Source organism: Daucus carota, chromosome 1 (assembly GCF_001625215.2).
Source record: "Daucus carota subsp. sativus chromosome 1, DH1 v3.0, whole genome shotgun sequence".
Lineage (NCBI taxonomy): Eukaryota > Viridiplantae > Streptophyta > Magnoliopsida > Apiales > Apiaceae > Daucus > Daucus carota.
Genome location: NC_030381.2, coordinates 52,156,179 through 52,173,021, shown reverse-complemented (window position 1 = coordinate 52,173,021; position 16,843 = coordinate 52,156,179). Strand labels below are relative to the sequence as shown.

The following is a 16,843-nucleotide window of genomic DNA, read 5'->3' as shown; positions in this document are numbered from 1 at the left end:
CTTATTGATATTTCCGATTTTTGGTTCGATTCAGAAAACCAAAACATAGTGGGTGTTTGGGAGTGAAACTTCTGGGTTTAAAAGCCCAGAAGCCCACTTCCTCTCTTTTCTCAACGGTTTGGCAAAAAATGTGAAGGGCTTAAAAAAGGCAAAAGAAGCCGATAAAATAAGCTATGAATCAGAGCTTTTTTTGGACTGAGTTTATAACTTCTTTCAGCTGTTGTTTCCTCCTTTTTACTTCGTATTATTTTTATTTATTTTTTATTCTTCTAATTTATGTTATCTCCATTCATAGGTGATTGAATATAAGAATTTTTTTAATTTAAGTTTTTGTCTTCAATTTTATGAAATATATTAATATTATATATTAATATTTATATAAATTTTTAAACACACTTATAGATCATTTAAATGCGAGACAAAGCAAACCAAAAACCATATTGTATACAATATAAATATTACTTTAATCTAATATTTTCATCAATTTTTCTCAATTTATTTCGTAAATATCAAATAATTATATTACAAAATTATGAAACTATACCAACTTATAAGTTGAGTTATCCAAACATTTAAAAACTTATAAGTCCCGGTGTTCAAACACCTGTAATAACTTATAAGTCTAAATCAACTTCTCACTTCAAATCAACTTTTTACCTTAAGCAATAAGTCACTCTTTTAAGCCCAGCGGCCCATAGTATTTCTACTTTTATCTAATCACTTTAGGCACCGTAAACTGTACATTTCTCTTTATTTTTGACTTTATACAAAGGGTAACTTTGACTTTGGTTGAGCAGAGGGCTCTTACAGCTCCAATGATTAAAGTTTTCTTTTATTATGAAGAAAGTTGACATTGCATTTGTAATCACTACCAACATTTCAAATTTTGAATCTAGCATTTTTCTCATCATTATCAAAATAAATAAAGAAAAAGATGTACAAGAAATGTGCACAAACATGCACAAAATTATTATGGAAAAACAAAATTGCAGGAAAAAAAAATACATTAGAAGGCTACAAAGAGACAATTAGAAATGAAAATAACCGATTTCCGGTGAGCTCTTACGGTGACCGGAAACATCAAAGCTGCTGCTGCTTCTCCGTCATGGCGACTCCGCTGTTTTTGCTTCTTTTTTTTCCAGATTCGTTTGTACATTTTGAACCATTTCGGTTCGGCCGATACGAAGCGGTCAACTGGCAGACCGGCTTGAACGGTTTTTTTAGCTAATTGATTTAATTCAGATAAAATAAAGAAAATTACTATTCAGAGTCACTTTCCATGCTCTCCATCCCTTTCAACCCTCTTCTCTTTGGCTACACAGAAAGATGAAAAGAAAAAGTAATATTCAGATATAACTTATAAGTAATCATAAAAAATAAAATTTATGTATTCCTCTGTTACTTGATAATTTTTTTAAAAAAAAAGTTATTAAACTAAAATAAAATCCATACTCAAAATTGTTATAAATTATTACATATACAACTACAAAGTCGTTTAAAGTTTAATTAAAGGCTTCCTGGTTTCTCTTTTTTTAAGTTATTAATAATTTCATTTGAGAGTTTTAAGTCTTTTGACCATGGTTGCGGAAACTAATCAGTTGACCAACAGATTCAAGATTTACCGAGAATTTTTTCGATAAATCAGAGATTTTTGAGTCAAAACTGTTATCGATACATCAATAAAATATTTTTTAAGAATTAATCGGGATTTTAGAACACTCGTTTTGACTATTAAAATCTCCACTTTGGCCTGAATAACAATACTTAATAAAAGAACTATACAATATAATTAATAAAATAATAATAAAAGACAGCAGTTAGAGGTATGGGTTTGTTAGCTGGATGAGTGGATTACCTTTTTGGTGGTGCATTTCTTCTCCTTGACTTCATACCTAGCCTTGGTCACATCTGCCAACCAAGTCCCTGGGAAACAATACTGCCAATATAATAAACCAAACTATATTAATACTCATCCACAAGCACACACATATCAAAATCAATCAATTAGTATAATAAACAAAATTCCACATATTTTTATTTATTTATTAAAATTAAGCAAATTACCTGAAGCATTCTATCAACAGCCTTAGGCCTTTTCTTGGGTCTGTGAGGCAGCTTTGTCCCTTTCATGAGAAGAAAATCCTCTTCTTTTTCCTTCCTTGTTAGAGGAATATGGACCCTTGGCCACTCATGCACCTCTCCTCCACCGTTAACAGCCACCGCCGTGCCTCCAATTGCGTTTTTCGAACTACCAACATCCTCATGATTAGTAGTAGTAGCAGTGTTACTGCAACCAGCTTCTTGTGGCAAACTAGAACCAGTATTGTTCTGATGATGGCTGATGCCAAACCCTGCAATTTGTTCTTGATGGACCAATCCATTTATTTTCTCATCAGTTTTCGACAAAACTGAGGCAGAAGAACAAACAGCTGCTGCTGCAGAACTAGCTAAAATCTTTTTCTGATCATTCTTTTCGACAACTTTCTGAGGTGATCTTTTCACAAGCTTGGATCTAGATGAAGAAGCTGCTGCAGCTGCAATACCTCCCTTGCTACCACTAATACTTCTCGGTGGGTGGGACCCACTTCCACCACCAGATCGATCTTCCAAGTTCCTCCTACAAATATTCATGTTCCAAGAAAGAACCAAGAATTACAATCAAGAATTCGAAAGTATGTGATCAATTGTTTGAGCATAAAGGTTGCAACTTTAGGCTTGTTTTCCCAAGAAATCTAAAGGGTTTTGCATATTTGATGTAAAATAATGCAATTCCAAACAAAAAGATGCATATACATGTGGTGATGTGTGTGTATGCATATAATAATAATTCATGTGAACCAAGAAACCGACAGACTTTGAATTCTCACCCCATTAAAAGAAGAAGAAAAGCACAAGATTATAATTTATACACATCAAAATTGACCTGTTAATAATAAGGAAAATAAAAGCAACAAAATAGAATAATAAAGACTTGTTTTTTGAAGCAAACACTAGAGGACCAAAGAAGAATAAGGTGCAGCAACTATGAGATTTTAGATAGAAACTGATGGGTTAGGGTTTGATTATCTTTACATAGGGGTAGAAAGGGTATATCACTCACATAAAAGTTTTCTTCAACACAGATGACAGATCTATCTACCAGGTAAAGGCCTTGAACAAAATATGATTTCTCTACCAAGGCAAAAAAGGAATCATCATTATCAACATTACCAAACCTACACAATATTATATGCAAATAATCTTGGTTTTAAATGCCATCACAATTACCACTAGAGAAAAAGTAAAGCACACAATAACTTCAATTAGAAAGGAAAAGAAAGGAAAAAAATAAATACTTATCGTGTAATATTCCACCGCAAACTATTTCAAACTACAAACGGTATTACAAATCACGAGTTCGTAGTTTGTAGGTAAAATAGTTTATCATTGACCGAAAATATATGAACACGAAAACATTTACAATTCCGAAGAAAATATAGAAAAAATATTGTACATACCTATTCACAAGAGAAGAATTATCCTTACTAGAGGACTTGTGACTTCCAACTTTGCCATTGGAAGAATTGGTTGGTGCTGTTGTTGTAATTGAAATTTTATCAGGCAAAACAGAAGATGGTGGGGGCATTATATTTGTATTACTTGAATTCTTGGTCTCTATTAGGCTTGCAGTGGTTGTTGCAGGGGTAGGCAAAGTAATGGATCTTCTTGGAACCTTCATCCCCATAGCTTGTAATTGAGTTGATGAGGATGATGAAGAATCATCAGCTAAGCCATTGCCACCAGCAGCAGCTCCAGCTGACCGGTTTTCGACAGACCTTGAGATTCTTGACCTTTTTCTATGACCCCATTGCAACAACATATCTCCACTACCACTACCACCTCCATTGTGAAGTGTATTAGTGGTGTTATTGTTCAATTCATGGTTACTTTTTGGCACAGAATTGGGGACACTGCTTGAATGTGTCGAAAAGTTTTGATCTTGGGCTGTTTTTGAAGATCTAAATTTTGGAATCCCTTTAGGGGCTTCAACAAAATTTGGGATTGTTTTTGTAGCATCATTTTCATCATCAATCTCCTTGTTGCTGCCAAGTATACCATCATCTTCTTTGCAAGTTCTCCAATGGGATCTTCTTCCATTGCTCAAAGGCAAATTCTCCGGGCTCAATCCTTGATATCTGCGACACAATTATAAACCAAATTGTTATTAACGAAGTCAATATTCAAGATCATAACAAGAAGGTTGAAACTTTATTTAATCTGCCGGAATGAGAAACTTGAATCAGATGAACACAAAAAACAGAACAGAGACTCAAAACATTCTCATCATAAAGACTTCATCTTTACTTCATTCCAACAGAAATCAGACACAGCCCATTTCCTCAAATACCAAAAAAATTGTTCCCAAATATAAATCTTTGCAAATAGACTGCTCTACATATTCTAGTTTTAACAAAAAATCAAGATTTGACATTTTCCAACCAGAACAAATGAAGAAAATCAGAAACCTTTGACAATGAGGAAAACAGATGAGTTCTTTGCTACAAATCTCCACAAATAGTAAAAACCCAAATCAATAGTCACCAAATCACACACACACACAATTTCCATTAAGATAAAACAGATAGAAGATGAGAAGCTGGAACTTGTCTGGCCATCTTGGAAATTATACACACATCTTCTGTGTGTAAATTCATACTAAAATAACAAAGGGTCATCAAGAAAGGCCTTAAAAGTGCTCAATTCAGAAGATTCTCAATTACAGACATACACATGAACAGTCTTTTTCCATCCATTCATGAGTACACGTATGTATACATCCTCACGAATGGAAAAAACCAGTGATCTCAAAAGTGACTAATCAAACACATGTCAAAACTTTGAATAACAAACACCATGGCACTGATCTTATAAGATTCAACCAAGACTAGAGACACTCATTGGCCAATTGGGTATCCAAAATTTTGACAGAAACTCATTGATTTAGCTCATTTCACACCTCAAAACACCCAAAAAACACATCACAAAAATCATAAAAAAGATGAAGAAATGGAAGGTGGTGAGACCTCATCATGTCTCAACAGGTGATTTGAACCAACCCCAAGAACACAACAACTTTACTTTCAATGAAAAGAATTATTATATGTATGTATACAAGAATACATATAACAAGGCCAGTTGGGTCAATCAATTTGTATGAGAAGTTACTGAAGAAATCATCTACATGGGCTATCTTAGAATCGAAAATCTTGGTAATGCCAAGAAACCCAGATGAGAATTTTGAGATGAAGAAACCTAGAGAGAGAGAGTGTATGTATAGGTAGAGAGAGAAGGAGAGAGTTGCAGGAAGAGAAATATGGAGGTGGAGCAAGAACAGGAGAAGCAAGGGAGAGATAAGTTGGATTTATTCTATACATTTTTGTTGACTAATATACCCTTGGTGTTGCTTGATTATATCAAACTGTGCCACCACAGATCCCCTTGTGTGATTTTTGGTTTTTTTTTTTTTTTTTCTCAATTATTTTTTAAGAGTTTCCATTTGCATTATTAAATTCTATACAAGTTGTGTTTTTTACTGCATTAGTGGACGGCTGTATCTTGTACTAGTATGTCTTAGGAAAGTACAAAAACTAGCTTTATGCCCGTGCTTCGCACACGGATACTGTTAAAATCTTGATCAATAGAACTCATGAGAGACTACTATCTGCATCCTTGCAAATTAATCTTGAGGCCTTGGCATGCTCCTTTCAGCTGGCTCGTATTATGAATATACCTACCTTCCTTCTTGTTGGACCAAGTGATAAAAGCAAATCTCATAGCCTTCCTTCTTGTTGGACCAAGTGATAAAAGCAAATCTCATTAAAGCTACGAAGAAGATTTGAAAGTACTTTGAAGTTTATATGTATTAACCTAACAATGAATCACTAAACCATAGGTATAAAATATGATGAGAAAATCGAATTTTTTATAAAATGTTATATTACCATAAATTATACATAAACTTGACAAAAAAAAAAGTTTCTTTACTATTGACTATATATTTATGAACTTTGTCATTAAGCATATTAAGTATATTCAAAAAAGATTATAATCTAATTTATCTCCAATCAATAATTATTAGAATATGTCAGTAATAAAAAAAAGTGAATAGAGTAAAATTTGAAAGTCTCTATTTTATAATATATATTTTTATATAAAAAACGAAATTGATATGTTAGGTTTTATTATATAAATATCATAAAATATAGTTTAACATATAATTAATAAATATAAAAGGAAATTAGTTTATAATACAATAGGACTAAATCTTATAAGAAGTATTGTAATATATTTTGTGTATATATATATATATATATATTTTTATGTATTTAAGTTGCTATGAGTTTTTTTATAAATTATTGATATAATTTATAGATAATGTCATTTTAATATTACTGGTAAATATATAATTCATAAATCTTAAAATTATAATAATTAGTAAATCAAGTTTTCCTTTTTCCGATATCTTTTGATAGTTTTTATACTGAAGATAATTATTATTAAATTTGGATGAATATGACTTGTGTTTGGTAATTATAAATATAAGAGGAAATAATGGAAAGATAAAAATATAAACCAAAAATAATATTTTTAAATAAAATATATATGATTAAAAATAGTCCTAATACTAACAAAATATAAAATAAAACAAAATTAGTGTAATCTATTACAATAAGTTTAATGTAAAAACAGAACTTAGATATTATGTAGAAATATAATAATTTAAAAATATGATACTCTATTTTTTAAATTTTAAATGGTATTTTTTTATCAGATAAAATAAGTTCATATTCGACTTTTAAATTTTTTAATTTATTTATAAGTTTTAATTAATTACATATTATTGAATTAATAAATAAGTCGATTTTATATTTTTTAGTCACGTGTACACTTAGTAAACAAAACAATTTTTTATATATTTCTGTTTTTAAAAAAATTATATATTTTAATATAAAAAATGATGCGAAATCTTTATCACTAAACACCTTATTTTCTTTTTTAAAAAATTAATAAATAAATAGGTAAAAGTATTATATCCATCCATTTCAACATTGTAAGCCCCTCTGCTAAGATGCTAAGATTTTAATCACTATATTCTGAAAGAAGATTTCATACCGACAACAAAGTTTGTACAAAAAATTAACCAAAAACCAGTTTATAGTCACAGGAGGAACACTATATTCTTCTATATAGGCAACATATACTGGTTCACGTTTGCAAGAGATGCAGGATCTCCGGAATTCACAAAACCATCAACTTATACAACTTTATTAGCTTAATAAACATGTCCCCAACAGAAACAGAATGTGTCTCTGAAACCTTGCTAGCTCCTCAACTTGGACTCTTAGAAAGACGGCAGGATAAATTTCTCGTGAAGCGTTCTCAACACATTGTACAGAACAATCTCCTGCCTGCAAAAACAAAAAAAAAAAGTCCGTCTCCTGCAGGTGGACGGGGCTCTCTGAATTGCATAGTTAACGTCTAAACTATTCATTCTACTTGTAAGAAACAATAAACTTCTTGCTTCTAGAGCACTGCAGACTCGGAGAGGACCGAGCTCTGAGTCGACTTGAATAGATATACTACCAGTTGAAACTTTAATGCTTGAAATTTGGCAATCAAAATCAGCATGTCAAGTAATTTTGCACAGTTGTTCGTAACAATGGGTTTGAGGTTTGCTATCAGAAACTTAATGGGTGTGGTTATATCCTAACTTTTCTGGATCCCATCTTAAATCTCAACTAATTCCAAGAAAGAAACGACTCTGATATAAGGGTGTAAATCCAGTAATATTATAATCAACTCTCAGAATAGAAATACAGGTCAAACAAACTAACTTCAACGGATATCAGTAAAGATATTATAGGAGCTGATTTTAGAATAAAGAGGAGTCATAATTTAAATTTAAAATAAAGGTTAAAGCAATTAAATTGTGATGCTATATGTTTGTTTACAGGAAAGGAAAGCTACAGCCGGGGGATTCCAGAAACAGTATAATAGTGCTCTTACAGGCATAAAAGATAGTTAACCGTTAACGTGTGGTACTTTGAATTTGTATATCCTCGACTCCACTACGATGATATGGAATCATGAAAAGTAAAAGAATGAAAAACATAATTAGATGCAGTCAAATAACCTTAAGTGAATACATTACCAGCTGAGTAATAATAGCGATCTGGAACTATCTTACCATGATTAGCATCCAAGTGATCAAGCTGCTGAAATATAAATAACCCAACTTCGATACCTTTAGGCTTTATTTCTTGTAAACAGCAGGTGCAAGTGGTAGGAACTGAATGTCTCTGATGCTTATATTACCATATTGCCATTACTTTCAACCACTGGTAACCTACCGAATCCCTCTTACCTCATCAGTTTAAATGCTTGCAATACTGGTTCATCCGCGTGCACCTTGAAAAGAGAAAGAAAACTGTTAGCGAGCACACAATCAAATTTTAATCGCAAAGTAATTTTTCATCGAGAGATCAGATATGCAACTTTCTGTTTCAACTGCTTAGTGATGCCTGTGCCTTTTTTGTGTTGGAAAAGCTGAGCAGACTGCTCACAAATATATAGCCTTCTTAAACATTTGTTACTCCTTTCACAATAAAGTTTGTTGTGCGTAAATCATTTATATAGGAACATAAAATTATCTTGCCAGCACAACCAAAACAACCATCGATTTGAAAAAAGAAGACTGGCTTAAAAAATGAAAAAACTTACCTAGGACAAAAATCATCAAGCCACTATACTGATTAGAGAGAATTGTAATAGATCTCATCCTTCGACTTGAGATCGATTTCGAGCTTTTTGATCATGAAAGTAACTACATATATTGTATAAAATTGTAGCCAGGTGGAGATGGGGGTGAGTTGGTCACCTAAGTTGATACAGTAATACAGTGGAGCATAAGCTGAACATCAATCCGTTCGCCATTTTGAGAAGCTAGAGGCCACTAACATGGTAATCTTGAAATTGCCAGATGATCCTGCCAAAATCTGTGTGCGCTAGCAGTAGAAAGCTTTTTTAAGTCAAGATTATCACATAGCAACTTAGCAAGTCCAATAGCTATTGTGCAAGCTCTTATATAACTTCTGCAAATTCACTCATCTCTTTTCAGTAGTCATATCAAACAAAATATTGTCATGTTTCTCGACTTAACTTGTTTATGTATGCATGCTCAAGTGTGTAATCTGCGCTTAGGATCTATACACAAAATTGAAATCAATATGTAGTTCAAAATTTCAAGAGACACATATATTGATATATACCAGATAATATATTCAAGGTAATACTACCATTTTCCATTGCAAAAGCATAGAACAGCCTAACTGGAGTTCACTTCCGACCTAGAATAACCTAAAACTAAAGACCATAAGGATTAGAATCCTGATTCCAATGCATGTACTACCAATAACTATAGTGGACTTGATAATATATTCAGAGCTAAAGTCACTATATTCTTCGTACTTGATGAATATAATATTTGAACCTGAACTTTGGGTAGGGTAGTAAGGCATTTTTGTTGTTTTACCAGCCAGAGATGAAGTACAAATCCGTGTACCTGGACAAAAAACATGAGGTAAAAGATTGTGAAACTGTGTCACGCAAACACACAAACTGTATAAACTTGGATAGACAAAGTACATGCAGGTCCTAAATCAGCAGAAATAATACTTGTACATGAACCTAGGTATTGCGGCATACTATTTAGGTGTCCTACCAGCTTCGTCATATGAGCATAGTACAAAGCTGAAAGAGGCGCCTGCTCAGCAGGTTTGACAACCATGGTGCAGCCAGCAGCTAATGATTGAGCAACCTTCATAGCAAACATTTGAGCCGGGAAGTTCCAAGGGATGATGTGCACGACGACGCCAACAGGATTCAGCAACATATATGCTTGATAGTCCATCGACATCTTCAGTGTATCTCCATGTATATTATCTGCTGCCCCTGCATAATAGTGAAAGGTTTATGCTGCACCTGGAATGTCTCGATTCTTGCCATGACGAAACAGTTGTCCTGCAACAATAGTATCCAAAGCTGTTAACTCTTCTTCATCCAAGGATGGAGTTTGGAAGACTTGACTATGACCAAAATTTGGTAGAAATTCTACGGCCTGAAGGTGAGAAGTCATGACCTTATCTAAAATTGAATAATTCTTACATATAGCCAAACAGGGAGACAACTTCAACCAAACTATTACAGTTTAGACAGATTAATCAGTCCAGAATTTTTGACAAACTATCAATATAATTTCTAGACATAGTTCAACTATAATCATTATAAGAAAGACAGATTTATAGGGCCATTTATTTTGGACACACCATTAAAAAAATTCGAGACAGAGTTCAACTATAATCAAATCAAAATAAGAAGAAACCATTAAAGTGGTAATTGTAAATAATATAAAACCAACTAAAAGAGAAAATTGAACAGAAAAGATAAATACCCAACAATTAAGCAGAAAAGATAAATACCCAACTTGCAATAAACATAATTACAAAGCAATACATGATTTACAAAACTTGTAGTAAGAAAAAAATTTAAACAAAAATAATAAAAGAAATTAAATGGTTCACAACACCACACCCAAAACACAAAAAATGTAGATTTGACGGATAACTTTTCCAACCATTTATCATAATTTAGATATCAAGTGCCTTGCAAGTCAAATTAATGTTTCTCAATTCTAATTTAATAAAATGAAAGAGAACTTGTTCAAATTGAATGTCGTATCATGAGAAGCTAACCATCCTAAAACCAGTTCACGAAGCCATGGCAAATGGGTATATAAAAAAAGTTATTAGGTGAAAGAAAAAGAAAATAGGTGTCGTGGATGCGGTAAAAGGGACCATCTGGTGGTCGACTTAACAATATACCCAGCCTATCTCCTATCATTAGTTGGAGCTTCTACTTGTGATACTTATACTATATAGACCTTAGATTGTAATGCAAATTAGCAGCAACCAAAGCACACAACCTGTTTCATAAAGAAAGAAGCAAAGCACAATTTGGCAAAAAACAGTGGGAGCACAAGTGTGCATCTAAAAATTATATATGAACGTCGAACATTGTCCTATATTAACCTCACGTAGCACATGAGGTATTGCTCCCGTGCACCAAATATATTAAACTTTAATATATTTATATTCACTCAATCAGGATGCCCAAGATTACCATTTAAACATACAATTTGCAGCAAACAACAATAAAATCAACTAAACCTCGTGAAGCAACATCATTTCCGATCCAAACTCTGCCTTACGCGACTTTCTCCATTTTATCCACCTGCTCGAAGAATGATAATAAACTCAAAAAGTCAAATAAATATAAATAATAAATAATAAATAAATAGGCACAAACCACACATATTTTACATTGCCACATAAATAAAAAATTACTAAAATAAAGTGCAAAATCCATATCAACTATGCAATCCAAACATGTTTGCAGCATAACCTGAAAAAGGGTTTCAAACAAAGCAATATTAATCCAAAACCCCACGAATAATAAACAAAAATCACTGACAATTGCAGCGGAGCCTCGGAGAGTTATGATGAAATCGTCAATCTGGGAACAATCAGCATTTCTACAACAACATTCTATGGTATTTGTTGCGTTGAACCCTGTCAATAAACATATAAAATTACATCCCCTAATCTTAATGGCCATTAAATTTATTAATAAAAAGGTACAAAGATTCTAACCAGTTAAACTTGACATTCCACTTATTATTAAACAACCAAACTACTGGGAAACTGGATATGTTAATAAAAAATTATCTTACTACTTAACTATCTTAACTAAAACACATTAGACCAAAGAACATAGAGGAAAAGGGGATACCACTGTACAATTCAGTGCCGGGCATGTCCATCTATCAGCAAAAGCAAACAATTAAAAAGAACAAATGACAGGATTTACCATGTGAGTATCCAATAAAACTATGGAAACTCCTGATACTGCTTTGTTGGGGAAGATCAGTTAACACGCTAGCTGTAAGACGCCAAAAAATGGGTATCATCAAACAATACAAACGACAATCATAAATATTTGTTTATACAAAGGCATGCACTATCAGTTACTAACCCGGCACAGAATGATTTCTCTTTGGCACAATCTCAGCAATAAAATCAGGAGATCCTTTTGACAGTTTCTTGGTTGTGATACGAAGAGATGGAAGCCTGTTTTAATGAAATCTGTATTGGAACAACAATCAAACAGGAATGGACAAAATCTTTGATTAAAATTTTCTACAGAGTAGTTTACCATTAGTTCCCGCGCGTGGTATGTGAATTGGGGTGGACATTTTCAATCATCTGAATAACATCACCAGCAAGTCCATTTTCATCAACACGACGTCCTCTATGGTCTAGACGATGAAACAGAAAATAAAGAACAGGAAATAAAGAGAAGAGAGAAAACAATACAGGATGAAAACAAAACAAAGACGACATAAGAACCGTGAGTAAGGTTTAAAAACTCACTCTCTCGGATAGAAGAAGGTGGCACAGAACACAGAGCGGATTTTTTGTACTTGTTTGATAACCACCTATGAAAGGGAAGAGATGGATTTAAAAATAAAAAAAAAATTCCCCATGAGATCTTATCACTGATTAGGTTCGAAAGATGCTTGATTTTGAATGTGAACGTGTGTATCGGTTGCTGAAATCATGGAGCAGTTTCTCCGTGTTTTGAACAAACAAAATTTGAATTCAGGTTTGTAAACTGTAGTAGAATATATTGAATAGTGGGTCAGGAACGGGTCCTGAAATCATGGAGCAGTTTGGAAAAGAGAGAAGAAAGAGGAATGCTGTGGGAAGTTAACTGCTGGGTCGGATCATATAAAAAGATCCATATGCTGAATGGGCATTAGCAGGAATTTAGAATATATTGATACCCAATTTAGATCTATTCGGTTTCGATTATGGACCTACATGGATTATTTGATTAACGAGCTTCTAATTTTAGTGCATTTTTAAAGCTTTTAAAGAGTTTTTCCGAGTGTGTAGATTACAATTGTTTCAAAGCACCGGTGGGGAGAATATAGGGATTTTATCTATGGAATATTGGATTATTTCTAAAGAAAAAATGAATTAGTTGAATAGGTATACGGGTGTCACACACCAGAAACGCAGAGCATTGTGAACACATATTAAGTGTCTACCTAAATTTTAAAAATAGATATTAACAAATGTAAATAAATTGGTTTCAAAAAAAAAAAAAAACAAATGTAAATAAATTATTTTAAAATTAAAATCCATTTTTTTGAAAAAAATCACATCAAATATATTTATTTGTTTGATAAGTTTCAACTTTCAAATACAAACCACAATTAAAATATAAGGCCTCGTTTGGTAGGCTGTAACCCAGCGTAGTAACCCAGACTTCCTTGGAACTTGTCTCACTTACAGTGTTTGGTTATATGATATTAAAATTAAACAATGTAACCTAGACTTCCATGGAATCTCAACTTCCTGTGAAACGGTGTAACCTACTTACATAGTTGAAACGTGGTTACTCTGGGTTACACAGTTGTTTGCTTTTTATTAGTTTTTATTAAAATATTATAATTTTACATATTTAGATATATCATGGTCAAATTACAAAATTTAAATTATAAAAATTATATTATATCAAAATTAATTATTTAATAATATAATATTTTCTATTTAGGATCTATTCATATTACATATATCAATTATTACAAATAATATTTTTTTTCCTTAATAATATTTACTATATTTTATTATATATGTGTGTTTTACATTAATAATTTATCCATCTTATAATATTTTTATTTATTTTTCATCTCAGATTTTGAAACATAAATTTTATTATATATTTTATTTATTTTTATTTAGATATTACTAACATAATATTAATATATCATCTCATTCAAATAATCTTTTTATATTTTATAAATCTTATTTATTATATTACGCTAGCATTCATATTATTTTATAGTACACTCAAATCATTTTTATTTTATTTATATATCTATAAGGTGTTAATCTGATATTATCTAAATTGTCAAAATTTTATAGTTACATGACCTGTATAAAGTATCAACCAAACACTGTATTTTTGAGTTTCACAGTAGACACACACTGTAACCTAGTTCCACGTAAGTGTGGGTTCCTGTGTAACTATAAATCCGCGGAAACAAACAAGGCCTCAGTGCCTGTTTGGGGTTGTGGTTGTCAACCACAACAGCAGCTTTTTGTCAAAAAGCTGGTACAAGGTTGTTTGGTAACGTTTCAAGCAGCTTTTTTTAACCGCGCTTTTTGTCTAAAAGCTGCTTTTACAGAAAGCAGGTATACCCCTGCTTTGCACAAAAGCGGCTGTTGCGCCCCGCTATTACAAGTCCTGGCATCAAACCCTAGTACATGCAATTGTTTTTTTATTAAAACAAAAAAACAGAACAAGCCATACACACTTATGAAATACTTTTTTTTATTTTAATCTGGATTATTATTGTCCGTTAAGCATTTAAAATTACGTAATACTAAAAAATTATTTTATTTTATATTTGAATATAAAAAATAATTGATAAGTTACTGTTGAAAATATTTCACCTCAATTATATAGTTTTGCAAATAGAATATAATTTTTAATCATAAATTTTAATATTACTTACTTTATATTTTTTTAGTGTAATGAAGAGATTGACTTTAATAACTTATAAATGAACTTATGAAATATATATTATTACAAATTATATATATATATATAATTTGTAATAAATTATATATATATATAATTTATTAGTATTAATATATACATATATATATATTAATACTGATAATATATATTCTTTTAAAAACCTGATACATTACAAAAAAAATTAGTTAATTTTTTTAAAAAAAAGCAGTATTAATAAAACTTGCACGTATAAAACATTTTTATTGTAATAATGTATAGTAAACAACAATAAATTACTTTTTCATTAAGATAACTGATAAAGCAAGCATCATGCATCCTCCTTTTCCATTACTCCTATAACTTAATTTTTATCCTTTTTTTTCTTTGTTAAAACTTAATTAATTTTTTATTATCTTATTTTATACAACTATAATTTGTTGTTCAATATTTGTATATAAAATAATGAATAAAATATTATTTTATTTATAACTATAACTCCAAACAGCAATTTAATAAAAAATTTACCAAACAGTTTGTTTTCAGCTTTTACTCAAACAGTACATTTGAAATCAAATTTACCAAACAGTCTCAGCTTTTATAAATAACACTTTTTTAAACAGCACTTTTACTCACAGCACCAGCAATTTTCAACTGCAATCCCAAACAGACCCTCAATCGCTCATAAAAGTTATTACACAATTAGCATACACCTTCTCTGACTTCAATTTGCTTTCCTGCCATAGCTGAACTTTTATTTAAGTCCGATTTTATTATATTTTTCTTCGTATCTCAACGTTTAATTTGCATTTCATATTATTATATTTCGATGTAATTTAATTTTTTTTTTAATTTCAATATATAATTCTTTTAAAAAAAGTTTGTAGTGTAGTAAGACCATGTATATGTGGCATATATGTGTGGTAGGGATGTATAACTGTGCCTGATTATGAAACTAAATTATTTATGGTAATTTATATCTTAGCTGGTATTCCAAGCTCAAAAACAAGAAATATGGGAATAGCTATGAGGTGTGCACGACACCATTACGAGAGAAGGCGGTCAAGGTGAAGGGGATTTTGTAATCTTGTTTGTTGAGTGTATATACAAAAGCTACGGGTCTCCGAGCTACTCAAAAAATATGTGAAGGTTAAAATTTAGATTAATTCTGATTTAAAATTTTTTAATATTAATTTAAATTTCAGTCTAAATTTAATCGTCACTATTTCTCACTCTAAACTTTTTAATAATGAAATATTATTTTTATTTAAAATTAAATTGAATTAACTATGAATATAATTATATTAAACACTTTCAAATTTATTTAATTCAAAATAACTGACATATTAACATAGAATAGAGATTACACATGATATAATTTAATTTAATTATAACTTGTGATCCTAGTTATCGTTGAGATTTTAAAATATTAAATATATAATTCGTTAGTTTCAAAAAAAATTAAATATATAATTCGTTAGAACAGTTAAATCTTGATATACAAATTCGAAGTAAAATTTTGTCCAAGAATAACGTAAATCAAGATTTAGACCAAGGTTCCACACTTCCACTGTTGGGTGGAGATGGCCCAGACTAGGGGTGAGCAAAACCGAACCGGAACCGAAAAACCGGATCGAACCGTGTAATTCGGTTCGGTCCTAATTTTCTGAAAGTTCGGTCCATTCGGTCCGGACCGAATAGACCGAAATAAAGTTCGGTCCGGTCCGGTCCGTAAAAAAATATTTCGGTCCGGACCGAATAGACCGAATTGTCCAAAATATATATAATTTTAATTTATATTTATATTATATATGTATCTTATATGTTATAATTATAATATCTAGTTTGTAAATTTAATTATATGTATCTTTAATGAATTGGGGGTGATTAATTAATATGAAAATTTTAAAATAAATTATGAATTTTAGTTAAAAAATATAATATTTTTTTATTTTTAAAATAATTTCGGTTCCTTCGGTCCGGACCGGACCGAACCGAATTATTTCGGTTCGGTCCGGTTCGGTCCATTATAAAACTTCGGTCCGGTTCGGTCCGAAAAAAATCTAAACTTCGGTTCTCGGTCTATTCGGTTCGGTCCGGTTTTGGACCGAACCGACCGAATGCTCACCCCTAGCCCAGACCATCAGGTTCAAACTCACGT

The 16,843-nt window shown here is 31.4% G+C and overlaps 1 protein-coding gene and 1 long non-coding RNA gene across 10 annotated transcripts; both read right to left on the bottom strand.

Moving 5' to 3' along the window:
* Window positions 1–937: 937 nt before the first annotated feature.
* On the bottom strand, window positions 938–5,372 carry LOC108205340 (uncharacterized serine-rich protein C215.13). Its single transcript, XM_017375266.2, has 5 exons — window positions 5,064–5,372; window positions 3,498–4,175; window positions 2,065–2,617; window positions 1,856–1,936; window positions 938–1,314 (listed from the first exon to the last, which is right to left on the bottom strand). The coding sequence occupies exons 1-5, from the start codon at window positions 5,069–5,071 to the stop codon at window positions 1,261–1,263; spliced, it is 1,374 nt and encodes a 457-aa protein (XP_017230755.1). The 5' UTR covers window positions 5,072–5,372; the 3' UTR covers window positions 938–1,260.
* A 1,750-nt stretch (window positions 5,373–7,122) lies between these two features.
* LOC108211346 (uncharacterized) lies at window positions 7,123–12,884 on the bottom strand. Of its 9 annotated transcripts, none has more exons than XR_010288175.1 (6): window positions 12,528–12,884; window positions 12,310–12,412; window positions 12,130–12,224; window positions 11,265–12,036; window positions 8,761–10,059; window positions 7,123–8,448 (listed from the first exon to the last, which is right to left on the bottom strand). It is a non-coding gene; the product is annotated as an uncharacterized LOC108211346 (long non-coding RNA). The 9 variants fall into 9 exon arrangements; XR_010288178.1 differs by having other exon boundaries at window positions 8,918–10,059; XR_010288174.1 differs by having other exon boundaries at window positions 7,123–9,601; window positions 9,727–10,059.
* Window positions 12,885–16,843: the final 3,959 nt, after the last annotated feature.